The sequence below is a fragment of the Fusarium oxysporum genome, chromosome VI, assembly GCF_013085055.1.
Source record: "Fusarium oxysporum Fo47 chromosome VI, complete sequence".
In the NCBI taxonomy this organism is placed as follows: Eukaryota; Fungi; Ascomycota; class Sordariomycetes; order Hypocreales; family Nectriaceae; genus Fusarium; species Fusarium oxysporum.
Genome location: NC_072845.1, coordinates 3,529,236 through 3,556,372, shown reverse-complemented (window position 1 = coordinate 3,556,372; position 27,137 = coordinate 3,529,236). Strand labels below are relative to the sequence as shown.

The 27,137-nt window shown below is 48.0% G+C and overlaps 10 protein-coding genes across 10 annotated transcripts; 6 read left to right on the top strand and 4 right to left on the bottom strand.

Moving 5' to 3' along the window:
* Positions 1-88: 88 nt before the first annotated feature.
* FOBCDRAFT_262328 (uncharacterized protein) lies at positions 89-1,687 on the top strand (the record flags this gene model as incomplete). The annotated part of the gene is made up of 2 exons (XM_059611291.1): positions 89-860; positions 915-1,687. 2 exons carry the CDS (start codon positions 89-91, stop codon positions 1,514-1,516), a joined length of 1,374 nt encoding a protein of 457 aa, XP_059467396.1. The 3' UTR covers positions 1,517-1,687.
* On the bottom strand, positions 1,654-2,424 carry FOBCDRAFT_226909 (uncharacterized protein). The gene is made up of 2 exons (XM_054705157.2): positions 2,284-2,424; positions 1,654-2,235 (listed from the first exon to the last, which is right to left on the bottom strand). Exon 2 carries the CDS (start codon positions 2,207-2,209, stop codon positions 1,775-1,777), a length of 435 nt encoding a protein of 144 aa, XP_054561132.1. The 5' UTR covers positions 2,210-2,235; positions 2,284-2,424; the 3' UTR covers positions 1,654-1,774.
* Positions 2,425-3,441: 1,017 nt separating this feature from the next.
* FOBCDRAFT_241266 (uncharacterized protein) lies at positions 3,442-4,809 on the bottom strand (the record flags this gene model as incomplete). Its single annotated transcript, XM_059610343.1, has 3 exons — positions 3,442-4,472; positions 4,509-4,642; positions 4,697-4,809. The coding sequence occupies 3 exons, from the start codon at positions 4,807-4,809 to the stop codon at positions 3,442-3,444; spliced, it is 1,278 nt and encodes a 425-aa protein (XP_059465200.1).
* Positions 4,810-6,214: 1,405 nt separating this feature from the next.
* FOBCDRAFT_137082 (major facilitator superfamily domain-containing protein) lies at positions 6,215-7,893 on the bottom strand (the record flags this gene model as incomplete). Its single annotated transcript, XM_031185739.2, has 4 exons — positions 6,215-6,472; positions 6,522-6,627; positions 6,681-7,655; positions 7,712-7,893. 4 exons carry the CDS (start codon positions 7,891-7,893, stop codon positions 6,215-6,217), a joined length of 1,521 nt encoding a protein of 506 aa, XP_031036874.2.
* Positions 7,894-8,416: 523 nt separating this feature from the next.
* Positions 8,417-11,911, top strand: FOBCDRAFT_321016 (Alpha/Beta hydrolase protein; the record flags this gene model as incomplete). The annotated part of the gene is made up of 3 exons (XM_054705155.2): positions 8,417-10,481; positions 11,033-11,838; positions 11,900-11,911. The coding sequence occupies exons 1-3, from the start codon at positions 8,606-8,608 to the stop codon at positions 11,909-11,911; spliced, it is 2,694 nt and encodes an 897-aa protein (XP_054561130.2). The 5' UTR covers positions 8,417-8,605.
* A 935-nt stretch (positions 11,912-12,846) lies between these two features.
* Positions 12,847-16,149, top strand: FOBCDRAFT_203486 (pyridoxal phosphate-dependent transferase; the record flags this gene model as incomplete). The annotated part of the gene is made up of 7 exons (XM_059609059.1): positions 12,847-13,008; positions 13,055-13,424; positions 13,474-13,787; positions 13,864-14,429; positions 14,481-14,589; positions 14,640-15,493; positions 15,546-16,149. The coding sequence occupies 7 exons, from the start codon at positions 12,847-12,849 to the stop codon at positions 16,147-16,149; spliced, it is 2,979 nt and encodes a 992-aa protein (XP_059465199.1).
* Positions 16,150-16,172: 23 nt separating this feature from the next.
* On the bottom strand, positions 16,173-17,328 carry FOBCDRAFT_226903 (Alpha/Beta hydrolase protein). Its single transcript, XM_031185743.3, has one exon. It carries the CDS (start codon positions 17,172-17,174, stop codon positions 16,227-16,229), a length of 948 nt encoding a protein of 315 aa, XP_031036878.2. The 5' UTR covers positions 17,175-17,328; the 3' UTR covers positions 16,173-16,226.
* Positions 17,329-19,177: 1,849 nt separating this feature from the next.
* Positions 19,178-20,514, top strand: FOBCDRAFT_226902 (endoglucanase I complexed with Epoxybutyl cellobiose). The gene is made up of 2 exons (XM_031185745.3): positions 19,178-19,551; positions 19,600-20,514. Exons 1-2 carry the CDS (start codon positions 19,219-19,221, stop codon positions 20,278-20,280), a joined length of 1,014 nt encoding a protein of 337 aa, XP_031036880.3. The 5' UTR covers positions 19,178-19,218; the 3' UTR covers positions 20,281-20,514.
* On the top strand, positions 20,509-21,940 carry FOBCDRAFT_226901 (uncharacterized protein). The gene is made up of 3 exons (XM_059609723.1): positions 20,509-20,583; positions 20,637-21,031; positions 21,080-21,940. Exons 2-3 carry the CDS (start codon positions 20,653-20,655, stop codon positions 21,802-21,804), a joined length of 1,104 nt encoding a protein of 367 aa, XP_059465198.1. The 5' UTR covers positions 20,509-20,583; positions 20,637-20,652; the 3' UTR covers positions 21,805-21,940.
* A 1,421-nt stretch (positions 21,941-23,361) lies between these two features.
* On the top strand, positions 23,362-26,694 carry FOBCDRAFT_275988 (uncharacterized protein; the record flags this gene model as incomplete). The annotated part of the gene is made up of 2 exons (XM_059611509.1): positions 23,362-24,991; positions 25,283-26,694. The coding sequence occupies 2 exons, from the start codon at positions 23,362-23,364 to the stop codon at positions 26,692-26,694; spliced, it is 3,042 nt and encodes a 1,013-aa protein (XP_059465197.1).
* Between the last annotated feature and the right edge of the window lie 443 nt (positions 26,695-27,137).

The following is a 27,137-nucleotide window of genomic DNA, read 5'->3' as shown; positions in this document are numbered from 1 at the left end:
CGATATCCCAGAGTAACAACCTTCTTTCTTATTCTTCACTTTTCAATATATCCATCCTTTTACCCCGATATTCTCAGTACATGGTACCATGAGCTCTCCCACAACACTCGCTGTGCACCATACAGCACCTCGCACGAGGCTCTCTCTCGATATCCAATTATACATCATCGAGACTTTGATAAAGACATACAAGGAATCGGAGAAACCTCATTTTCGCCTATCAACCTTTGCTCGTGTATCCAAAACGTGGCAAATTGTTATTGAAAAGGAAACATTTAAGCATATAATAATCACATCACGCGATCTAGACTCCTTCAAGCATCATGTTCGATCCTATCGGAAACCACTTGTCAAGCACATTCTTCTCGAGGTCTTATATAACTGTCCCCATGGTGGCCACGATGACCAGGTACAGTTTTCGAAAGCGGTACACGCTCTTTGGCGTATTCTCTCAAGATGGAAAACAAACCATGTTACAGTGGAGCTGGGTATCATCTCTCCTACAGCAAGGAGCTTTATGCAGCTGGATGATCAATTCGGCTCCGGCCACAATCGCCTCAACCCTTTTGCGAACCTTTCATTACGCCATGAGGATCTCCACATATATTGGGGCATTCTTAGAGAGTATTTCTTAGGGAGAGAACCTCTTAACTTCGACCGGACTTCCTTGCCGCAACGAGGGGCCACGAGTTTGCCTAACGTTGATGCCATCGCTGGGCTGGTTATTCGAAGAAGATATCATCCAAACATCTCTCCAATAACTCTCTATGAGATCATCTCTTCTACTCCTTGTGTTGAATATATTCACCTGGAGAGATGGTGTTATGGCAATCCAGATCAAGACGGAAAGTGGGATTTCAGTATGTATTTCTCTTTTCCCCACTTCTAACCTCTTTGATATTGACATATAGTAGCTTTCCAGCGGTCAGGGTTTCTAGTGCCACATTCAACAAAACGGTTGACCTATTTTGGAGAATTCCATACCGCATACCACCAGCGAGCTGGGGCAATGGTACTACCACGATCGAACAAAACCCTTCTGGACTCAATCTTCCACGCCGCGGATCGCCTTGAGCATATTGCAGTTTTATATGCTTTCGATGCACGAACGTTCTTTGATCGGCTCAGAGAAACGGAGTTCAAAGCATTGAAGACTCTCGCACTTACATCTTCTTTCGATAACACCACTGAGGATCTCTTTATTAATGCTGCAGAAGCAGTAAAGAAAATGCATGCTCTCAAGATTCTGGAGATCTGGAATTTCGAAGGTGGTCAAGCTGACGTTTTCCGCTACGTGAGGCTGGACCGATACCAGGGTCAAATCACTTGGCAGAGCACCAAGGACCGCGAGATCTCTTCGACTGTGGAAAGGAGTTGGAGAAATCTGTTGAGGAGAGGCCAGTTTGGGTTCGATGTCAAATGTAGCAATTTTCCGATGGAGATGGAAAGTCTTCATGATCTTCTCCCCCATCTAAAGTTGGGGGAGCAAATTCTTCGTAATGTCACACAACGGTAGACATGGGTCTGAAAGCCTATAATCACCACAGAGAACTCGGTTAGAAACTCCTACCTGTACTGGCTTCTTCAAGTTACTGTTTTCTGCGGTATCACTGCGCAATAAAATTGTCACTGAGTTCTTTTTGTTCCAAACGATGTTTGCATATCATGTATTAATGACTATACTGACATTGAACATCCAAGACATTGCGACTAATAACATGAATCTCCACATCTAAACCATGCTCTATGTACTAGCGCCAAAGATCTCCATCGCTTAGTTGGGAAGGTTGGCAGGGGTATATGACTGATCAGGCTTAACAACCTTTCCGCTCGAAACCTGCTTGTCGGTATAAGCAGGCCAGACGATCTGTCGCTTAGAAGAAACAACAGAGAAAGTAGTGAATCCGTTTCCAGGGCCGAATTGGCCGCTCCAGCCAGAGGTGATAGTGAAGTCACCGCACTTGACCGGTCCTCCGTTGCGCTGAGACGCCTTGCTGCCCTTGACAACGTACTTGCAGCCGGTGGCAGCACCCTTGTGGGTGTCGATCTTGAAGTTCCAGGTGCAGGAGCTGTCGTCCTTGGCGCAGCTTCGCTGCATGTTCTCGATGGTCCATTGGGGGCTGGCGGCCATCATGTTGACGGCGGGAGCTGGAGCAGCGGAGACGCTGGTGGCCAGGATGGCGGCGAGACAGGCGAGAGAGAACTGCATGATGATGGTTGAGGTTGTTTGGTGTTCTGGAAGATGTTGGTGTCTGGGAGCTAGACTTGATTGAGGTCGCTTACTATTAAGGTAGTTGAGTGTTGGTAGCGATTGTGATTGAAGCGAGTGAAGAGTGATTGAGTTGAAGCTGATGAGAAAACAATTTACCAGCAGTGCATCGTCCTCCTTATATACTTTTTTCTCTCACGGAATGTAACATTTCAATCATGAGACAATTATATGGCCTTTCGCAGTATACGAGTTTGAGGCTCTGAAGTCCATGGCATGACAGATCAGCCATGAGAATCTCGAAGGGTCCATTCAAGCCATGGTGCCGCTCCGCCCGAGCTACGACCCTGAATTACCACGCTAAATCCCCAAGTTAAGCCTTCACGTGGCCAAAGACCAGAATCTTGTATGGAGCTATAGCATGATCCACCCAGAAGTGGTTAGGTTCAGCTCGTATTTCCCGTGAGACAACCAGTTAGAACCGTAGCTATTTTTGGCCAAGAGCCTAGTCCCCTTGCAGGCAAACCACGGGGACTTTAAGTGATTGTTCGTATTGTTCACCGATCATTCCACGCCGTAGATTATCGAAAAGGCTTGTCCCGATGCGTGGGAAACTTGCTCAGAATAGGGCTATTTCTGAATACTACGTTCCAATTAATGACGCCGTGGCTGGGGGAATAGATCGTTTATTTCGGAACATCGGCATCTACCGTGTCAGGGGTCAAGGGTCTCGGGCTTACCCGCTCCCCCAGATTTAGCCTTTTTTGCTACCCTGTGACGTTACAACTGCTTTGGCTCTATGTCACGTTGGCTTATGGATGAGGAAAATGCCGTACTGCGTTCGACTTTGCAGCAAGTTACAATTGCTGGTGATGGTTGCTTGTAAATACGGCTTGTCCGGAAGACGAACAGCTTACGGGCAACAGGAAGTGGAATCAGGTAGGGGAGCAATTGACCTTTTTGGAGTGCATGATGCAGGGAACATAATAGGGATAAATTTTCTCAAATCATAAACAAGTTTAATTAGTTAATAGGGCGAAATAAAGGCCCACGCACTTATTCGGTGATTCAGCCTCACCATTTAGGGTTAAGCATATCTCGCAAGACATTTCTGAGACATCGTTGGCGGAGCCGTTGCTCCGTTTGTGTCTAGAGTGGCTGCTGTGAGCATTCCAAGTTTCAAAGACTGGTTCAGCTCGAGCCCGAGCAAGCCGCCTTCACCGCCAAAAACTTCAACCCAATAAATCGCCTGTAGATATTTCCAGTCTAAACTTGCTTGTTGGCCGCAACGGCAGTCCAGATTTCTCATAAGCCATGTCGATCATTCTCGCCTGTGCAATGCTGTCCTCCTGGTCAACCCAGAGTCCAGATCCCTGTTTTCCGCGAATGCGATTCACGAACTGCTCCAGCTGATGGCGAAATGATGACCAAAATGGCTCACTCGGCTGGTCGACATTGGCGTCTTTGAACGTATAGACCTTCTTGGACTGCTTGACTGTCCATTTCTTCAAGTCTTTCTCATTCGTCTCGTCCCGAATGGCGTACTCGTCCACGATATCAATGCGGTGCCAAAAGGATGATATAAGGAAGTTGCTGATGCTTAGCTTCCTGCGCGTCCACTTAGTCTGTCCTTTCGGAAGTGTCATGTCCTCCAACTTGATTTCTTTATGACACACCGATATGTTGAATGTTGGCAAAGTGGTAACTGATGCTCGCGCATTGATTACAGCATTTCCAATCCGTCCACCATGAAAGCGAAAACGAACCTCAGTAGATTCGTCGGAGAGATCGACGGGAGGAGGAGTACTCCTAATTCTGCACGTAACACACTCCTTAGGCTCGTCACCCATGATCTGACGCAGTGCATACATAGGATATGTGCCTAGATGAAGCATAGTCCCGCCACCTAAGTTATACTCGAGCTGTGCGTTTCCCTTGGATATGATATACGATGGTAACTCTGCGACAGAGTCGACAGTTTGTATGTTCTCATGGTCAACCAAGCTGAGGAAGTATTGCCAACTCGGCTGGAAGCGAAAGTGCATTGCTTCGAGAAGAACAGGTGCATTGGGCTGTCGTAGCAGTGGCGACCGGAATAGCATCTCTGCCTCGGCTGCATTGACTGTGGCTGGCTTTTCAAGTAGTACATGCTTTCCTTTGGCGATTGCTTTGATTGCCCATTCGTAGTGTAAGCTAGCGACAAGGGGGATATATACAGCATCGATGGAGGGGTCATCGAGGATTGCTACGTAGACAAAGTTAGCTGGATAAAGAATAATAGTTTACTGTGAATGTGTACCTTGGTAGCTGTCGAACGCGTGAGGAATATTATGCTTTTTGGCATATGCCTTGGCCTTATCTTTCTGACGAGCCGCTACAGCATGGATCTTAACATCCGGGTGAGATTTCGCTGGAGCGATCAAAGCGTTTGCACTTGTAAACCGTCAGTATTACTGGCTAGAATCTCGAAATAACATGGCTAGTTACGCAATATTTGCTGCACCAAGAATTCCGAACTTGATAGGGTTGGTGTTCTTTGGTGGTTCCGGGGGAGAGTAGGCTTGCCAATTACGGCGGAGGAAGCCAAGGACTGAGGACATGATGATAATGAGTCAACCTATGCAGCATGAGCCTGATGATTATGGAAATGATTATGGCATTAAATGGGCTCTTTATAACAATTCATACTTCCATTGTCGACAAACATGTCTCTTGCTTTGCGTAGTTCATCTTACAAGACCTGACCATTTTACCAATCTGAGCCTAGCTCCAAACTCCTTCTGGTGTCGTGAACCTGACCATTTTGCCTCTTTCGGTATAGCCTGAGATAATCAGCGAATGTTGATGACAAACTCCCCGACGTGCGAGTTTGGTCCTGTAACCCTTCGATTCCTTTTCGAACCTAACTCAGGCCTCTCTGATGAGACTGACGCGTACGCTAAATTGAATATGCCAGCTCCAGCGGTGAAAATCGATTCGCCTGGTGGTGCCACACGGTCGAAGTCTGTACTCCGTGATGCATCAGATGAAGAGGCCAAACAAAGAAAGAAAGTCCAGAATCGACTTTATAAAAGAGCTTCCAGTACGTATTCCACTTGGATTAATTGATATAAGCGTTAATTACTTCACTCTTACTGTTTCATATGCTCTGAACGCCATCAGAGGACTTGAGGCTCATGAAGCTGACTAGGTATACCAGGGTTACGTAAAGTGATAGGCGACAAGTCGAAAACCATAGACGCGCGATGCAATTATCAAGTCAATCGCTGGAGGCTTGATGAGTTCGGTGCAACTAGAACTCCGAGACCTCCGAAAGGGTCTACTGCAGCCCCAGACACGACAGCGCAAACCAGAACAGAAGAAAGCAGTAGCGTGGCGACGCGGAACCAAGAGCTATGGTTCCCGCTCCCAATCGATCATCTGATTCATCTAGTCAAGTATAATGTATTTCGTGGCCTCTGGAAGAACAAATTCATGGTGGATAGCTTGACAGTGCCATATTGTGCGCCAGGTCCCTCGATCGACACAAGTTTCGCTTTTCCAAGATATTCTTCCATACTACCCAAGACACCAGAATACCGTGGCTCGTTGGCCCCAACGCAAGTCCAGATGAGCCTCAACCACTTTTCTTGGATCGATTGTCTTCCTTGTCCGATAATGCGGGAGAATCTCATCAGCCATGAGTTCAATTTTAGCCATGTTGACTTTCTGAGAGATTTAGTTGGGACTTTGATTAACTTGGACCTGTTCAAGGCACCGATTCTGCCAATGTCTACTAATAGGGGAAATCTTGCGGGTGACCAGGACACTGTTGCTGCAGGGTCAGGACTTATTCTATGGGGAGAACCTCATTTGATAGATAGTTGGGAGATAACACCAGACTTCTTGCTAAAGTGGGGGTGGACGATTATGAATTGCCAGGGATTGGTTAATTCGACGAATCATTGGAGAATGTCAAGAGGTGAAACGCCGCTGCTACTACCACAAACTATCGATATCCTCGAATCAAGATGTTGGCTTTAGCTCATCCTTTAAAGTTCCGACAGGATCTTGCGTCTGGTGATCGCCCCAGCTAGCATCCCATCCATTCTCCTCGAGATAGCTCTTCCAGATTTGATCCTCCTTCTCAAGATGCTTCTCGCCATCCTGGACAACGAACCAGGCATTCAGCGCACCTAGAACCGCAAAAGCTGAGCCAATCAGGAAGACAACCTGATTGCCCTTGACGGTATCGGTGTAGGAGCTGAGGATAGCGGTGAAAACCTGACTTAGTTAGCATTGGCATAAAACGCTAAACTATGGAACGGCTTACCTGAGTACCGATGGCGGCTCCAGCCTTTGACCATGCAGAGATGAATCCAAGAGCATGGCCTCGGACCGAAGTTGGGAATGGCTCAGTCGCCACGATGACAACAGTGCTAGATCATATTAGTTTGGCGCGTCTGAGATGGCGGATTAAATCTACACTAACCTGCCAGGACCGACCTCTCCTAGAGTGAGGAAGATACCATATAGAACAACAAATAATGGGAAAACCTTTTGAATCTGCTCATTCGCACCACCAAGCACGAATCCGAGAACAGCCTGAAGAGTGTAACCCAAAGCCATGGTCTTTCTCCTTCCAATCTTGTCCGATAGGTATCCGCCGATGAAGGGACCAGGGAGGTAGAAGCTGTTAATCAGCGCCCCCCAACCAAGATTCTGGACGAGCGAGTTCGACGCATTGACTCTCGAGATAATGACGGAGCTGAAGATGCCAAAGGGAATTGAGATCCAGTTATATAAGAACCAACTCAGAGCAGCACCAATAATGCGTCTCCAATACTTCTTGAAGATTAAAACATACGGCGTCCGTTGTTTTCGAAGGGCCGAGTTTCGATATGCCGTAGAGACTCTCATCCTCAATCGGAACCAAAAGATAGACAGTGGCGGGACTGCACCCAACGCAAGCGCAACTCTCCAAACAGTCTCATATCGGTCTGTTCGTTGATGCACACAAAGCAGCAAGAGCAATGGAACAAGCGCACCGAAAGTATACCCCAAACCAGCTGAAAGATCAGCTACCATGGCAAACATGAAACCTCTCGACTTGCGAAACTGGCCGTCTTCATCAGAGGCCTCCATTGCTCCAGCACCTGAAACGGGATACTCTCCTCCGGCACCTACGCCAGCTACTCCACGAGCAATCACGAGCATCCACATCAGACCCGTTGGTGTTAAGCCGCTGGCTCCGGCGCTCATTGCGATGCCAAGAAGGAGGATCAGTGTTGTCATGACGGCGCCGGTTTTACGACCCAGTTGGTCTACTACCACGCCGAAACCTATCATGCCGACGATCATGCCGATGAGGAAGGCGTTGGAGAGACGGGATCGCATTGTTGATGTTAGGGCTTCCGGGTAGAGGGTTGCGAAGAGGAGTTCGAGGTTACCAATCACTGCAGCATTGCTTGAAACTTGTCAGAGCCTGCATGGAGAAGAGCACCATGGGGGGGTTATGCTTACTAGCCATCTGATCCAAGGGCAAGGCCCGAGAAGACCATGGTCAGATAAACAGAGACCTTGCTGTACAGGTCTGGCTTCCTGACATCTCCGATCTCGACATCTTGAATATCTTCATCCTTGACCTTCTTCGTGTCATCAAGCTCATGACCCGCCGTTGCGGAAGTAATCTCAAGAGCTGACATATTGTAAACAAAGTGAGAGGGTACTATTCTTTGGCATGGGATAGCGAGGGAGAAAAGGATCACATACGATCAAGAGATCGACAAAGCTCGGACACCTTGGTCACTTTTAATTTAACACGAAATATTATGCCCAGCGGTCTTATCTGAGACCTGGAAATAAAGAACCAAGCTAAATACCGTCTTATCCGACGGTAATAGTTCTATAAGCCGGTATTATGCGTTCAAGGCAATGTCTCGCTATATAATATCTCATCGGCGAACTCTGCCCGGGTATTAAAAGTGCAACCGAAGGGCCTGTAATTTCAAGATAAAGCGATGCTCAGAAGGGTAATTCTATCCTTGGTTCAGCGATAAGAATCACTATCAATCCGTATGGAGTCGTGATCTGCATCAATGGGGGCGGGGTTCGTTTGAAGAGCGGGGAATAACATGATAATCGGTCGCGATGTAACCCGGGACTCGGCCGCTCGGCGTAGCAAATGTCTTTTTGTCGTTTGAGATATTTAGGTGGTTGGCCGACGATGATTAGATTGCTTTCCTAGAGGAGTAAGCTGTTTTGTCAATTGAGGTGGACTTTTCTTAGCTAGCCCATTCTTGACATCGTCTCTCTGTTCATTTTCAGGAAAAACGAGCAAGGCAGAACAAAACGAGACGATTGCTTCATATAATTGAAGTTGGACTAACGTTCAAGCTTGTTCTACAGCCATCGACAATGCAGCTTCCGGCAATTGACATCATCTATCATGAGCCCATCACCTTGAGTGATGGGACGGTCTTATCAGCGATGATATGGCTACCCAAAAACGCCAAATCACACCCTGTCCCAGCAATTCTCGAATACTTGCCATACCGCAAGCGAGACATGACTGCCGTTCGCGATGCCATGAACCATCCATACGTCGCAGCTCATGGCTATGCCTGTGTCCGCGTTGATATGCGAGGAACTGGTGACTCTCAAGGTATCCTACGAGGCGAATACCTGCCGCAGGAGCAAGACGATGCTCTTGAAATTTTAAAGTGGATTGCTGCGCAGGACTGGTGCACTGGATCAATAGGCATGATTGGTATCTCATGGGGCGGCTTCAATGGGCTACAGGTTGCGGCTCGTCGACCACCTGAGCTCAAGGCTGTTATCTCTATCTGTTCGACTGATATGCGCTATGATGACGACATTCATTATATGGGCGGTTGCATCTTGACAGAAAATCTGACCTGGGCTGCTTCCATGTTCTCTATCAACTCATCCCCTCCAGACCCAGCATTGGTTGGTGATCAGTGGCGGGACCTCTGGCTAAAGCGACTTGAATCAGGTGGCCTTTTCGCAGAAGAATGGCATCAGCATCAGCGACGCGACGATTTCTGGAAACATGCGTCTATTGGCGAAAACTACAGCTCTATACAATGTCCAGTTTATCTCGTCGGCGGATGGATGGATCCTTATACCAACACGATCTTCAGGATGTTGGAGAATCTGAAGGTGCCTAGAAAGGGCCTTGTTGGTCCTTGGGGTCACAAATATCCTAACTTTGGGTACCCAGGACCGCAGATTGGCTTTCTGCAAGAGTCCATTAGATGGTGGGATAAGTGGTTGAAAGGAAGCGAGACGGGGATTATGCATGAACCTATGCTGCGATGCTATCTTCAAGATCCGACGCCTCCAGCGCCATACATGGAAGATCGACCAGGCCGCTGGGTTGCAGAAGATAGTTGGAGCGATTCCAAGCCCTGTTTGCTGAGATTGGGGCTTTCACCTGGGCAGCTATTAACCGGGAAACCGACGAGCAATGAGAAACTGGAGATCTGCTCTCCTCAGACGGTGGGCTTCGCGGGCGGGAGATGGTTAGTATTTGGTGTCGAAGGCGAAGGGCCAGGTGATCAACGTCTGGAAGCTGGAGGAAGTCTCTTATTCGACTCACAAATTCTAACCGAACCGTTAGACTTTCTTGGAGCTCCAGTTTTGAAGCTGCGCATTGCGAGTGATAAAGCAAATGCTCTAATAGCAGCAACCTTGTCGGAAGTACTGCACAACGGCGCTGCCACGAAGGTCTCTCACGGCGTTCTGAACTTGACACATCGCCATGGTCATGAAGACGTGCGACCTCTAGAGCCTCGGAAGTTCTATGACATTACGCTCAAGCTGAACCACTTTGGGCAGCGCATTGGTACTGGAAGCCGGCTTCGCCTTGCGTTGTCCTCGACGTGCTTCCCCCTGGTCTGGCCATCTCCTGAAATCACGACCCTCACCATCGACTGCGCCCACAGCACTCTAGATCTCCCAGAGAGGGGTGATAACCCTCAAGACTCGTATCTCAAACCATTCAAACCAGCCATCAACGGATCCCTCTCACAAACTGAACTCCGACCAGCTAAGCATAGAAATTACGTCACAAATGACTGGGACTCCGGCGAGACTGCACTTTGTGTTGACTGGGATGACGGTATGTGGGAAGTCAACGAAACAGGCTGGAGGTATGGATGGTGGACAGGTTTGAAGTCGAGTGTGAAGCCGGATGATCCTCTGTCAGCAGAGGTCGAGCAGCGGTTTGTGAGGGACTTTGAGAGGGATGATATTGTTATCAAGACGAAGGGTTGGACGAAGATGAAGATGACGAAAACTGATATGATTATTACAGCTCGTCTTGATGCTTATGAGAACGGGAAGACTGTCTTTGGAAGAGACTTTTCTTTCACGATTCCTAGGGATAACGTCTAAGATTTAGACCCCCTAAAAGATTTAGCATTTCAATTTTTTAAGATACAAGTCCTTGCCACCGTCTATTTGTGACTGCAGCGTTCTTGAACTTGCCATCCTGACTATTGTTGGTGTCACCAGATACATCACGTGTCATTAGGCAGCATCTTGGCACCTATTCTAATGCATATTGACTTCTTTACCGCTCTCCCCAACGACCTTTACACTGACAATTCCAGGCCGACTCACTGCTTATGATCATGAGCTACCATCATCTTGAGGAACTGTGTAGCGGACAGGGAGACGAAATTTCGCTTTATATCCGCTGAAACGATGCTCGCCTTCTTGTCTACCTGAACCGCTGTCTGTTGAACCATGTCGTACCTCCAGTAGAGAATTCTTCCATCGACAGATACAATCAGGCCTGTGATTCTGATGACATTGAAGAGGCCGGGGCTCTATCAGATGAAATTCTTGATGCTGTCGTCGAGGCTGGAAGAGACGAATTTGATCATCTGGCGCCACCATCTGCCTCTGGCGAAACATCATCACAATGCCTTCATACCCTACTGTTCCCCAAGGAGTATTACTTTTCATTCCGGACCTTGAACTGCAAGGCAGAGGTGCTGCGCCAGGATAGTGGCGTTAAGCAGGACGCTGTTCTCGTTGGCCAATCTGGCCTACCATTCCACCTCAACAAAGACAAGGATTGCAACCTACCAATTTATTCTACTAAGGACATTCATGCCGTCGAAGACCTTCGCAATGCGGGTTTTATTGCCCATGTGATGGTCGATGGGAAGAAAATGTGCTCAAAAGTTGGATATAGCAAGGGCGAGGACTCCGCACAGCGAGAGCTTGACTGCCTCTGGAAGATTACGACATCCCCTCACGCAGCTGCCATCCAGGTCCCCAAGATTCTGGGTCTTATCACGACACCCGAGAATGGTAAGACTATTGGGTTTTTGGAGAAGTATATCCCAGTCTCTGAGACTTGGGAGTTATCAACACTAGGAAGTATTGAAGATGTCTCTGCGATTGATGAGAGCCGGCGGAAGAAGTGGGCATCTCAGGTTCGGGACAATGTTGATCTCTTACATAAGACTAGGATTACATGGGGTGATGGTAAAGCATCTAATGTATTGATTCATCGCGAAACGGACGACGCGTGGATTATCGACTTTGGAGGCGGATGGACTGAAGGTTGGGTGGATAAGCCATTGAGCGGAACCATAACAGGAGATGAGATGACTGTAAAGAAGATATTCGGGTACTTGCAAGTCCTATATTAGCTAACAAATGATTATATTGTAGTACTTCCGATGAAAAATAATAGGCATCTTCTCTGATATCTGCGTGTTTCTCAAAGCCATCTCGGCTACATCAAATCCAGCGCCGAGCTCTACACCGCTGCAGAAAATCCACATTGCCTCCCTCGATACCAGCCACTTTGACGTGGAATGCCATGATCGCCCACCGCCGAGGCAAACCGTGATACAGATGCAGTCATGACGATTGATTACAGGGCACTCAGCTGTTGTCTCACCAAGAGCCTCCCTGTCTTGGCACCCAATTGGAGATAGTTGCATCTTGACGGGTATCGTGGTTGGTCGAATCTGAGACACGGGTCATAGCGAGCGGCTGAAGCCGTGGCACCCGGAGATCACCTTCCTGCATGGGATTGATCAGCCTGGGACTATTGAAAGCCACTTGTGCTGCTGTCACTCACTAGATTGGGCCTTGATGCATCGAAATATCTCGGTTGAAGGAGCCCCATAGCTTCTACAGGTTGAGACTTTGGCGGGCATATTCATTCTTGAGACCGAATAGAATATATCTTAAGTCTCCGCCGGTCAACATTGTTTATTATGCAATTGACCAATATTTTTCGTTCCTCTGGTATTGGCCCCGACGCATCATGACCTCAATGACTTCACATGAATGGTCTTGAGGATCCCTTGCTGCAAATCCCGTCGGCCGGTTTCTTTCCGGCCTGCAGGTCTCAGTTTTTCGTGAAGACATGCTGCATATCGAACTCCACCACCAAGTCTTGCAGCATTCCATGCCATGTGATGACACAATATCTTACGTACGAGATGTTGATCTTATTCATCATCTATCGAGGGAGAGAAGTCATACGTCAGTTTAGAGAAGATGTAAATCCGAAGAATACATAAACTCGTGGGAAGCAGGCTCATTTTCTGGGCTCAACGACTGGCTTCTAAGATCACCAGGCTAGCAGCTTTAACAAATCAATCATCATGCCTAAGGAAAACGACGATATCCGGGACAAGGAGTTCGATGCTGTCCACGCATACTTCATCGGGCCCAAGGGCTCTAACCTTCCCGACTTCAGAGCCAACATCAACACCATTCTCGATGAACTCCTCGCCGCTCGTCAAGCCTACCATCCCGAAGATCAAGTCCGTCCCTTCCCTCCCTGTTGCCCATTCTCGCTAACCTCCACAGGCCTTCATCTCCAAAGAATACCGCCGGTCCCCTGTCTTCCTCAAAGCAAGATCCGATCTCCGCCTCGCCACCGAAAAGGTCGCACAACTTCTTGGCGAACACTCAGCGCCCTTCTGGTCACCCCGCTATGAAGCGCACATGTGCACTGACCTGACCATGTCGTCACTCCTCGGGTATTTCATGACTATGCTGTATAACCCGAACAATGTCGCGCTCGAGGCTAGTCCGATGACGACGCTTGTTGAACTTCGGGTTGGGCAGCAGTTGTGTAAGCTTTTTGGATACAATACGGATGCGCAGAAATCTCCGGTTTCCTGGGGTCATATTACCTGTGATGGGACGATTGCTAATCTTGAGTCTATCTGGGTTGGTACGTATTCATGTCCTGGTCTGTTTGAAGTGGATGCTTACAAGGGTAGCTCGAAACCTCAAGTTTTATCCTCTTAGTCTCTGTCTTGCATTGCGACGTGGAAAACTTCAGTTCATTGGAGACAAGTTCTACGCCACTCGGTGTTTTCACGCATCCAAGAAAACACTCTTCAAGGATCTTCAAGGATGGGACCTGCTGAACCTCCGCTCCGAGGTTATTCTTGATCTTCCCAATGAGCTGAACAAGCAATTTGGTATTACCAGCAAGTTCCTCGAGAGCGCTCTCAATGAGTTCAACATCCAGACCATTGGGCGCGAGGTACTTGAGAGAGAGTTCCATGTCAAGAACCCGATCAAGTATTTCGTCAGCAAGACGCGTCACTATTCTTGGCCAAAAGGAGTTGGTTAGTTATCTCCCCGCTGTATTCAACGATCAACAGGTACTGACCAGTGCACTCATAGCCATTGCCGGCCTTGGCTCGGGCAACGTGATCGGCGTTGACGTTAACAACGCCGCTCAAATCGACATCAAAGTCCTCGAGAAATATCTCGAAGAATGCGTCAAGACCAAAACAGCCGTCTTCGCAGTCGTAGCCATCATCGGATCAACCGAAGAGGGCGCAGTCGACAGACTAACCGACATCCTCCGCCTTCGTAGGAAGTTCCAAGAGGAGCATGGCCTGTCCTTCCTCGTCCATGCCGATGCAGCTTGGGGAGGCTACTTTGCCACAATGGTGAACCCTGATAGACGCTACAGCGTTGAAGATCAGGGCTCCTCCAAGCCTGAGCCGGAGTGGTACCTCGATCCCAAGACTGTTGAGGACATCAAGGCTATGGCTGAGGCGGACTCCATTACTGTTGATCCGCATAAGGCTGGGTATATCCCGTATCCTGCTGGGAGCTTGGTCTACAAAGATGGACGAATGAGGCATCTGGTTACATGGTCCGGCCCGTATCTTTCACAGGGCTCCGCAGAGAACATCGGCGTCTATGGCGTTGAGGGCAGGTAAGTTTCTCATTAGTTCCAGCATCTCACACCGACTAAGTCGCTTTCTAGTAAACCCGGTGCTTCAGCAATGTCAGCATGGTTCTCCAACTCAACCATTGGCCTCAACCATCATGGCTATGGCAAGTTACTCGGCGAAGCAACCTTTACCAGCGCCAGAGTAAGCCTCTGAACTCCTTCTACCATTACTTGTGTACTAAGATCTCTTAGCTCTCAGCTCATTACGCCACTATGATCAACGACGACTTTATCTGCGTCCCCTTCAACATGCTCGCGGCGGAGAACAATGGTAGTCGAGGATTCCTCTCCAAGCCTGTCGAAAAGCAACGCGACAAGATCCGCGATCTCATCATCGGCAAGAAAGACAAAGACATCTTCGCCTCCAAAGAAGCCATGAAAATCATTCGAGATCTCGGTTCAGACACCAACATCAACTGCTTTGCTCTCAACTGGAAAGACAATGACGGTAATCTGAACACTGATCTTGAAGAGGCAAACTATCTCATGAAAAGAGTCGTCGATAGACTTTCCATCACTTCCGCCAACACCGATCCTACCGAGATCCCGATCTTCCTGACATCAACACAGTTTCTCCATGAGGACTATGGGTCTTGCGCTCATAAGTTCATGGAGAGAATGGGCGTTGGAAAGTCTAACCAAAGTCTTTTCGTTATTCGAAACGTAGTTATGAGTCCATTCCCGACTCGTCAGAACTTCATTGACAAGTTGATGCGCGAGTTTGAGGAAGTCATTCGCGATGAGGTTGACAAAGTTCGGAAGAGGAACGACCCTAGTCAGAAGAAGGTCCAGTTCCTTGTGCAAGGCACACCTGGTTCTTCTGAGGTATTCCTGTCGTTCCAGGCTTCGTTCCACAGCGCGACAAGACGGCAGCAGATTATCCTGTCTGCGACTCTCGATAGTACCTTGAGGGATTTTCACAAGGAGCTTACTGGGGGTAACCAGGATAGTATTGTGATGCTTGAGTCGACTGAGAAGGTGTTTATTGAGGATGTTGTCGAGGTACTTGGTAGCTTGGATGTCATCATGTACGAGAAGGGAACCAAGTAAGTAGTATCTTTGAGGTCCAACTTTGGCCAGTATACTAATGCCTCGCAGGAAATACCATCAGAGAGATGGAACCATCACTCTCAACTCAGTAGTCAAGAGCCGCCCTCTCAACTCCATCCATCGCGAGATTGACTATCCCACCGATTTCATGCCCTTCTACCTCTACGGCAACGAGAAGGAGATCCACTGCTCACACATGCTCGTCAAATCACCCAACATTTCCCTCGCAGCCAACAACATCACCTTCAACCCAAGTCTGTCTACCGAGATCAACCATCGCCAATCCGTCGCCGAGCTTCTCGCAGAGGGTATGATCCTCGGTCTTTCTGAAATCCCCGAGGATTCGATGCAGCCTTTCGCTGAGAGGAACCAAGACTTGGCGGAGGAGTTCTTCTTCCGTCAGGGCCAAAAGTTCAAGATCAAGATTTGGAAGGATCCTAAGGATGCTACTGCTCATGGGCCGGGTTTGCTTGATGATCTTGGACGACACTTGTATGAGGGAGAGATGACGTTGGGTGAGAATGTGTTTGTGGATGCTGAGGGGCCGAATGAGGATAAGTTGAAGGATAGAAAGGTTGAGTCTGACTCGTGGCAGAGAAAGTTGGATGAGGTTGGAAGCTTGTTGGATGGTACTCATGTCAACTGCCAATAGTCCTTCACTCGGAAATGTTCAGACCAGCTTTAGCAATATTATTTTGGTATCACTCCAATCTATGTTTAGCAACGTATTTAGTTCTCTGACCTCCCATTAGGCCCCGGCTCTGATCTCAATATCATATCCTTCATAGCCACTGTGAACTCATCCACCCTGGTCATCAAACTCATATGGCTCTCCCCTTTCATGACTCTCAGCTCTGCACCAGGCATAAGCTGTACAGCCTTTTCAGACACTCCGATCGGAACATTGACATCTAAATCTCCATGCCACAATATCATTCTTCCTTTCTCAACTTTGACATCCTCCAGCTTAAACCCCCAATCACTTCCAAATAATCGTGCTTCCCACGCAGTCGCATAGCCGCCCTGCTTCATTGCCTCCCTCGTAGCTCGCCTTAAAGACTTTCTCAAGTCCGGATGAGTCTCCCATACGTCTTTGTCACTGGCTGATCTTGCACTTATGTCTTTATCCATCATCTCCTCCAACTTCTCTGGGTGTTTGGTGTCTCGCGCTGTGTTCCCCAACACTCTATCGGTGATCCAGCCTAATATCCCTGTAGCGTAAGGCGCTATGTTGAACATGAGTCGTGTCACTGTAAGCATTCCTTGCGTTGAGAAAGACATTGGCATAACGCCAGCGGCAGTGCCGATACCAACTAAACGGTCTGGGGGAAGATCCTTGAGACAGGCGATAGCATAGGGTCCACCACCGGAGACACCTAATACCGCGAACTGTTTGATCGATAGAATATCCGCTAGTTCGAGTATATCCTTGGGATAGTCGATAATTCTTCTGTTTTTCTGAAATGTCGAGTCGCCGTACCCTGGTCGCGTTGGTGCAATGACGCGTACGCCATATTGGGCTGCAGTGGTATTGATCACGTATCCCTCGTGATGAGACCCCGGAAAGCCGTGGAGATAGAAGAAAGTGGGTGCATCATCATCCTGGGCTCCATAAACTGCATATGAAACCTTTCTCCCATCGGCTAAAGTGGCGATCTTGTCTTGGTGGTCATCCATGTCGCGTATTTTGGTCTAGAGCAAAGGACTCCAAAATGTTGGGTTTGAGCGCAAACTAATTCAGAGGTATTTCGAGACGGACTGTCGGATAGACTTTTCGATATTGAGATCGCTCGAGGCTGATCCTTCAAAGGATTTGTGATTTGAGTTTGTTCATGAACTACCGACAGTTGACAAAAATAGAAGACGAAGATTTGTGAGGGTTGCATCAAGATCACGTGTCAAATGAAGTCTTTTTGAATTGCACAAGCAGACCAACCAATAAGCGAAATGGCCAAATTGAGTTTGACGTATTGAACGTTCTTTGACTCATTATTTATGTGTTTATGTAAGAACATCGGAATAAAAGTCATTTGAGATTTTGACTGGTATCTTTTTCTAACAATTGTATATTTTCGTTGGAACTACGGAGTACCCCATCCTTTGACAACAGGTTTCAACAGCACTTCGTTCTATTACTTTCCACGATTGACTGGTTGTCAACATACAACTATCTCAACTGGGACCTACCCTAAGCTTCAGCATATGAAATATCAAGCTATCACATTATTCGTCCTTTTCGGGCCGTTTCGAAGCTGTTCTTAACTTCTTCCTACCTAGTGTAGCTTGGGTACAGGGTAGTTTGGCCCGACAGGCCGACAGAGGTGCCATCAGGAGACGAGGAGCTGAAGGATATTCACTGACGTGTGCCATGTTCCTTGAAAGTTGTAACCGATCGGACTTTCATCTTTCAGCTGATACGGAAGCTGGTTTGAACAGGGCAAATGCTGGTGATGAGCCGCATTCCCCCACGCTGACAGGATGGCTCGAGCGTCGTTCATCTCGTATTTGCAGGATCCCGCTGCAGGAACAGAATAGCTTATCTATGAGCTTAAATTACTCACATATCAACTCATACTTCTCAAGTAAACTCAACACATTTCTATGGCGTAGAGAAATGTCAAATCGGTCATAAATCTATCGCCAAAACCTCGCTTCAAAATGGTATGACAGCTTTTACCCGCAACCGACCGTCTTCATCTCCATAAGGTTCAACCATCTGCGCCCAGACTCTTAGTTGAAACCCATCGCCTTACCGAGAATATAGATTACGGCCCGACAACTCTCTCAGCGGAATGATACCCTCCTGCGTCTCCATCTCGGCGAGACTCTATTTATCCAGTGGGGAAGTGACAAGTCCAAATCATTCACATGACTCTCCATTCCAACGGCTCAATACATCCCTTCCCGACGGTCCGTAGCCAAGTCGTCCGTTCAAATATTCGCTTCCGAAATGGTAGGTGGGAAAATCTGGAGAAATCTCCACACGCTTCCCCCATTGAATGACTTGACAAGGATTCTGAAACCCATGAAATCTTAATCAATCACAGCCTGGGCTATATCGTCGCGGTATTTCGGCCCGCCCTCCTCGGTCGCACTAATTGCGAAACTATTTGAAACTCGGTACTTGTTTCTTTGTTGGTTGTGCTTGGCATTTCGAATTAGGAAAACGGAGGGAGCGGAGATATAGGGATCTTGATTGGTTAGCGTTGTATGACGCCGGAGTCGTGACCTGAGATTTCGGAGCAGTATGGTTGAGCTTCCGTGAGGACCTTCATGGCATTGATTTTCGGGGTGAGGCCGAAAGTGGAAGACCCCTATCCGTAGAGTGATGGATAGAAAGAATAGATATAAACCGAGTTCCGGCGGCTCTTGACGATGTTTCTCATGCTCTTCATCTCGTCATTCCTTAGACAAGTCACTACCTGATCTGTGAAACTCATTCACTATGAAGTCTCTCTCCCTCATCCTCTCAGCCCTGGCTGTTCAGGTCGCTGTTGCTCAGACCCCCGACAAGGCCAAGGAGCAACACCCCAAGCTCGAGACCTACCGCTGCACCAAGGCCTCCGGCTGCAAGAAGCAGACCAACTACATCGTCGCCGACGCAGGTATTCACGGCATCCACCAAAAGAACGGCGCCGGCTGCGGTGACTGGGGACAAAAGCCCAACGCCACAGCCTGTCCCGATGAGGCTTCCTGCGCCAAGAACTGTATCCTCAGTGGTATGGACTCAAACGCTTACAAGAACGCTGGTATCACTACTTCTGGCAACAAGCTTCGTCTTCAGCAGCTTATCAACAACCAGCTTGTTTCTCCTCGAGTTTATCTGCTTGAGGAGAACAAGAAGAAGTATGAGATGCTTCACCTCACTGGCACTGAGTTCTCTTTTGATGTTGAGATGGAGAAGCTTCCTTGTGGTATGAATGGTGCTTTGTACCTTTCTGAGATGCCCCAGGATGGTGGTAAGAGCACGAGCCGAAACAGCAAGGCTGGCGCCTACTATGGTGCTGGATACTGTGATGCCCAGTGCTACGTCACTCCTTTCATTAACGGAGTAGTAAGTTCACTCCCTTTCCATATTAAATGATTGTACTGACCTTTTCAGGGCAACATCAAGGGACAGGGTGTCTGCTGTAACGAGCTCGACATCTGGGAGGCCAACTCCCGCGCAACTCACATTGCTCCTCACCCTTGCAACAAGCCCGGCCTCTACGGCTGCACAGGCGATGAGTGCGGCAGCTCCGGTATCTGCGACAAGGCCGGCTGCGGCTGGAACCACAACCGCATCAACGTGACCGACTTCTACGGCCGCGGCAAGCAGTACAAGGTCGACAGCACCCGCAAGTTCACCGTGACATCCCAGTTCGTCGCCAACAAGCAGGGCGACCTCATCGAGCTGCACCGCCACTACATCCAGGACAACAAGGTCATCGAGTCAGCTGTCGTCAACATCTCCGGCCCTCCCAAGATCAACTTCATCAACGACAAGTACTGCGCTGCCACTGGAGCTAACGAGTACATGCGCCTCGGCGGTACTAAGCAAATGGGCGATGCCATGTCCCGCGGAATGGTTCTCGCCATGAGCGTCTGGTGGAGCGAGGGTGATTTCATGGCCTGGTTGGATCAGGGTGTTGCTGGACCCTGTGACGCCACTGAGGGCGATCCCAAGAACATCGTCAAGGTGCAGCCCAACCCTGAAGTGACATTCAGCAACATCCGAATTGGAGAGATTGGATCTACTTCGTCGGTCAAGGCTCCTGCTTATCCTGGCCCTCACCGCTTGTAAAAACATCAAACAACACCGATGTTCAATATGGATCCTGAGTGTCCACTTGCTGTGAAGCTATTGGAGCACATATGCAAAACAGCTGTCCACTAGCTTGACACGTATGTCGGGGCGGAAAAACTCTTTCTAGGATAGGAGAACATATTGGGTATTAGGACTTGTACATAAACGAGAGTTTTTTCTGAGTATATTATTTCACCATTTTCTATTTCATGAATCATCGTCAACACTAGATCTTGATTTCGTACCCGATATTAACCGTCCCGAGTGGCTTGCATTAGTGGACTCTTGAGCATCATCCATGTACGTCATCTTCACGTGTGGCTGAGATCTCGCTGATCAAGAGCTAATTCAAGTTAAAAAAAAAACGTCATGGGTCTTCTTGCTTCCAACAATCATCAACTTCATCTCAGCCACTTAGAGCATCGCGTTCCAATGCCGCGCTCACTATCTGCCGTCTCGTCGCTCGAGATCCGAGATCTTAATAGAGATCAGATCCGCTTTTATCATCCTGGCTACTTGAAACCGCTGAACCTTCTTTTTTGCCTCCCGCGTGTCGACTACAATACGACAGAGGGGGCTTTTGGTGTGCACTATTTGACGGCCCTTACAGCGTGCCAGGTCGTCGCGAATAATGCTTTTGAGAAAGGGTACCTAGCGAGAGATGAGAGAGGAAAGGATAGAGTATCTGAAGACGAGACGATACTGCTGCAGCGAGACTACTGGTTCTTCGTCGAGGGCGATGGTAATGGTAAAGCCTTCACTCATATGACTGGGCATCCTTACTAACACTTATCAGATCGATATGCAATTGTTCCAAGCTTCAGAGACTGGCAATTTCCCCATGACAGACTACCTGAATGGTGGAGTGTCCCAACCTCTAGAACATCACTCTATGCGAAGAGGTGTGCCATCACAAACACCAGCTATGCCTTTACATGGGCGCATCTGATCCCCAGAGAAGAACAGAGTTGGTTCAGCAAAAATGGCATGGGTCTTTACGGTGGTGGATCACATACCATCGATGACCCTCACAATATTCTACCGCTCAAGGCGGACCTCTACGTATGCTTTGATCAAAGCGTTTTTGCTCTGATTCCAAAGCAAAGCGGTCAAGCAAATGGAGTTGAAGCAAACAGCCAATATGTTCTTCATGTACTTGACGGAAGGGAAGCAGAGTTCACAGCCTTGTATCAGAACCGTCCCGTCGAGACGTTAGTTGAAGGAAGCCGAGAATATCTCTTTGCACGTTTCGCCTGGTCCATCTTCTCATTTCTAAAGCCCTTCCTTACATCCGGCGTCGGACGGAGGGTTGTCAGATTCCGCCTCAGAGCTTCCGATGACGATGCTGAAGAGGAGCACCTCATCTCGGAGATGCAGAATGTCTTTCTCGACTCTAGAAAGCTTGAATCTTTATATGGAGGTGGACACCGACGGAAGACGGTATCTTTGGAGGATTCTTATGTGGATGTTGAGGACGAATGGGATGATGAAAATCCTGGACGGACTGAGATGGAAGGGTAGTGTGACTTTTTATGAACTATGTATTTGATTAGCGTGAGGCGATTGCTAATGATTTGTCTGATTTAGGAGAAGAAGGAGGTAGTCTTTGATGACGGTATTTGTTTAAATTGGCTTTAATGAAATTGACGATTTGTGATTTTGGTGCTGCATCTGTGATGCCACTTCTTTCTGTCTAATCCGAAACTTGAGCAAACCTTTTGGCTACGACCCTTGGATCCACATCGAAGTCATGAGCCTCCTTCTCTACTCGCCAATCAGCCCTGTTTACTACCGCCAGGACCTTTACTAGTGGTTCGTCTTGTTGCACCAAGCTACAGAGAGCCCTAAACAGTGCACGAGCTTGTTTACGAGATCTTCTTCCCCCCTGTTGAAGTATGCGGTAACTCATCACAGTACTTATCAACCCGGTACATAAGTATCCAGACGTTTCTGTCTCCAGAAGCCATCCTTATTGCCCCTAAAGCCGGATTCTGCAGCAAGTCGTGTTTGCGAGCCCCCTCTACCGGCGATAGTGTCTGATATCGGTTCAGTGTCAACGGTAGATTTTCGAGTTGTATTTTATCTTGTAATGAAACACGTAAGATGATATGAGATGAAAATGAGTCTCATCACTTTCATGATGGCCGAGCAAGTAATAACTACAAATAGTCGCGGACTCGCTCTGAGACTCCATGACCTGCCCTGTTAATGAGATCCAGCGCTATCAGTGAATCCTAGCAGTTAGTAAAACTGCCGATATTATTCTCCCCTTATATGAGACTAGAGCTCTTCGCAGTATTCTATATTACTAAGAACTTATCTTAATTACTCAGTATAATTTTACTGTTCATATTGATTATTAAGTGTTTTGATTTTGGAAATGGAAATGAGATACTATAAATATCAGTGTCAGATGCATAAATACATGGGGGATAGGTAGAAAGGGAACTACTTAAGTATACTCAGCTAATGCTGATGTAAAAGCAAGAACTCGCAAGCACCCCTATCCCAGGCCTAGAATCGATAATAGGAGTTATGCGGGGCATCTGGATGGCATGGCAAGATTGGGGGCCCAAATTTCATGCTTGCAAGCTATTGGGTGAGGTGGCATGGGCTTAGGCTTATGTGTAAGAAGATATTCTCAATAGCTGCACCAAACCAGGGCATCTGACCAGGAAGTCCAAATACAGCCTGCCTTAGCTTCGTGTAGCAAGTGGGCATTAGGTAACGAATACCATGGATAACATGCTACGGGCCCAACCTATAGAAGTTCTTATCTGCAATGCCACGTATGGGCAACAAGCACGCCGCAGTCCTGTAAGCTGGGGGCTAAGCCATTCAGCTCCGAGATGGCGGCCAATCGGAACGCGGCCGCGAGGTTGGATAGGAAGCCTTATTTTCAACCTAGAAGCACCAGTGAGTGGGGTAGAAAGCCTTATTTTCAATCTAAAAGCCATCACGCCTTGTCTCCATAAAGGAGGGCAAAGGGGCTTTCTTGGAGTTGATCATCTTGTATCTACTTCTAAAGAACTTTTCTAGCTTTCGATTCCTGCCAGCAACAACCAGCTCCGTCTTAATATGGCTTCCATAGGCAAAATCACAGCTTCAGCACTATCAATTCCTAACGAGCTTACGGTAGCTGCAGCTGCTTTCAACATTGATTTTTCGCTTTTCAAAGTGGAAGCCCCGCAGGAGTTTCATGGTGTACGAAATGCTTTATCAATTCGGCGTATCAGGGATGCTGAGGGGGGGCAGCATCATATTACCGCCCGTCAGCTTGGAGCACTTTTTGAGGCCAAAGTCCCAGCCATACCTAATTTGATCTCCAGATATGGCTCTAGAGTTTCTGAAATTTGCTCTAGAATTGATGACACAGCACAAGAATCCGGGCCATTCGCGGACCAGATAGGGCCCGACGGGTTGAACATCTGGGCAGGGGCTACGTCGGGTATCGGAGGGCTTGCAACCCATTTGCTGGCTTGTTTATTAGCACGAGTCTGGAAACCTCACCAAGCAACCTCGCTCTGGGTAGAGATTGTCGAGAGAAGGAAGCAAGAGATTGTCGAGACGCTGAATCTTACTTCAACAGCGGAGGCTGCGTCGCTTATGGCCTCGCAGCAAATAATCTCTCGGCAACAGCTGGCTGCCTGGGATGCCAGTGCTAGAGCCTGGCTTCATACGGCCGATCGCGATAGACGACATCAGCATATACAGCTCAATCTTATTATGAACAACCTCCAGTTGCCTGTCAGCACCATTCATGATCCTTATGAGAGCGTGATGGAGGCGTGGATCTCTGCATTGCGAGGGATGGAGCTGTTGGTACAAGGAATCTCTCAACGTGTCAGTACTGGATCTATCCTACTTGCAATGTCATCCTGGCATTTATACCCAGATCTTGAAGTGTTACTCAAAGAAACTGCAAGCATTTATCAAAATGACTGCTTGATGTGCAACTCAATTGTCACTGTCTCCTATTCGCAGAACCGGTCTTCAGAGCGCCAGGGCGTTTCTTGGTCCCTCCCCCTTTCACGAATGAAGTTCTATTCTCATCCTATCACCACTGAGGGGTCACTATCACTTGATACTAGCAGGGTTACCATGGAGGAGTTCTGTATCGCAGTTCTTGGCATCGTCATTGGACCTTGGAAACAGCAAGGATTCGACCATGATATCTCGCTCAAGATGATCTCACGTCTTGCCGAGAAACTCGAACCTAATGTCCCCTTGTGGCTGAAAATGCTCGCAAATCACTCATCACTATATCTCAAAGCATCTGGTCTCCTGAAGAAGCAATACACTAAGCTCCTTGGCCGCGGTGTGAGAAGGGGTCGAGGATTCCTGTACGGTGATGAAATGCCACTGCCCCCTTGTTTTGGTCTCACGGATCTTCCTACCCTTCTTAATTTCTATTCAAACAAGAATGGTTCAACACCCGAAGCACAGATACGTATGTTGCGCAAGATCAGTTGGCGCCTAGAATTGAAGCCAGAAGATGTCGTGATTCGCTACAAAAGATTCAGTCGCCCGGGCGCCAACGCTGACGATGAAGACTGGATCTTCGAATATACCTCAGCTTTACCCTACGCCACTAAAACAGGAAAGAGGATGCTCGACGGAACATCCGCTAAGAAGCTCGGCCATCACCGATGGGTCCCGTTGCTGACCGATTACGCTTCAGAATCGCCTCTTATCTCGTGCTCCGATTGTAAATGCCTTGGCCATCAATCATTGCGAGATCGTAGAGAAGTAAGATGCGAATGCTTCTCTGAGGAGATGTTCTGTACAGAATATTGCCATCGCGAGGGTGGCACGTGTTGTCCAAATTATCGACCAATTTTTCCACTGGAATGTTGCGGTCGGTGCCATAACTCATGTAGAGATTGCGCCCCAAATACAAACCAACCCTATGGCATACTGTCAGAGTTGTCCGACCTCCAAAATCGATATTACAGCCAAAGTGGCGCAATTCATCCGACAACTGGTGACACCGTACCAGCAAACGCTCTCTCGGAGTTTGATGAGATCGATCTCATGGGGGTGAAATCGAGGTGTAGATATCAGCACCAACGTTGCGCTGGCTGGTATAATCGCCAGCACCGGCGTAAGGTTGAATTGAATGAGGAGGAATACCATTCTATCCTTCCAGACGATATGCATATCGAAGGAAATGAGAATCGGTTTCTACTGTCTAGATCGCCTTCTGAGGGTGTGGAGACATTTGAGTTTGTAATGGGCATCAGAGACGAAGCCGCTATATTTAAACGAACCAAAGAAACAAACGAGAACTCGGATCCTATATCTGGCCAACCGACTTCGGCTGACGGCCTTTCCAAAGTTCTTGCGACAATCTTGCACGACTCAGTTTTGGATGTCGACCAACTACGTCTCTACTTTAATAAGTTCCATGATCGCTACTCAGTGGTCCCTCTCCTGTCGGCATTAGCCTTCTCGCAAACAGTGTATCAGGGTCTCAAAGGCGCAACAGTTAGTATGGAAGCGCTCATGGTTTCGCTACAGGATATGCGCTGGCCCAGGTGGTTGAGAACCGTACAGGATGAGAGTGGAAGATACTTGCACAACATTTCAAGTCCTGGATCGGACCACAGCAACTCTCATGGCGAGTTGAGTCATCGACTTGCCGTTTCATTGGCCTGCATCGCCATGTTTGAGTCTGGTGAATTCGACATAGACCCGCGAGCCCTTCTCGGAACATTCGCGTTGTCGTCAGGAGACTCGATCTACCTGACTTCAGCCATGACCACAGACCCGGCTCTTGTCACAGCAAGGGGTGAAGTTAGACGAGTACTGGGAAACTTGGGACGTCCAGAAATGGTGTTCCTCGTTTCGGCAGCTAAGCCGATGTTAGGAGGCTGCGACCTGTCATCCTGGCGCATGGTTGATCATGAGCCATTCGACGGGCTTCTCTTGAATTCCTTTACCAGCACAACCCTTCATCTGACTTTGACAGACTTTGAGATGCCTATTGACATCGGGGTCAGGGGCTTGAGGGATACCCAAGTCGTCATTCTGGAGTCAGTTGTGTCTCTGAATGATAGTGGCAAACATTTAGGGGACTTAAATATTGTCAGTTGTCTGGATAACTCTACGTTGTCTGTGGACTGCGCCTGTAGCCCTCATCTCCCATTACAGGGACCTACCCAAGGAAGAGATCCTACAATAGTACACCGGGCTGGATATCTAACTTCAATCGATTGCTGGGATGAGTTCTTCGACTTTCCTTTGACTAAGGCTATCATGCGAGTTTCTGGCAACTGGCAGGGAAGGTTGGCAGCAGTTGCTGCTGGTATCCAAAAGGGCAAAAGGGTTTTATTACTCCCTCAACATTCGTGTTTAACGTGTTTAGGGGACAAACGCATATTACAAGGCTTTGACTTAATTATTGCATGATTAGTCCTATATATCTTATTACTTGTTTACTTTATAAAAGCGGTCTTCCACAGCACTTAACTTATCTGGTGTTCATACTCAAGATCTATCATTCCGATGGCCATTCTCTCCTCACCTAACTGCCTTTCTATCCGTTCCTGTTGCATTTGGACTTGAACATTCTACAGATAGAACCGATTGCGAGAACTATAGAGTTTCGCGGCTTATATGAAGCGGATCAGAGATCTCTTTGCTTTGAGTATAAGGGCAAGATCATTTTTGAAATGAAGTGATTGTCTACTGGGGTCAACAATGATGATGTACCTTCTAAAGCTACGGTTAACATGAGTACCATCAGCAAAGCCATGGGCAAACAAACCTCCTCGGGTTTTATTTCAGACATTTCAACAGTAAAAGATACATGGCAAGCCAGAATGAGACCTCTCGCTCATCAGAGATAAGAT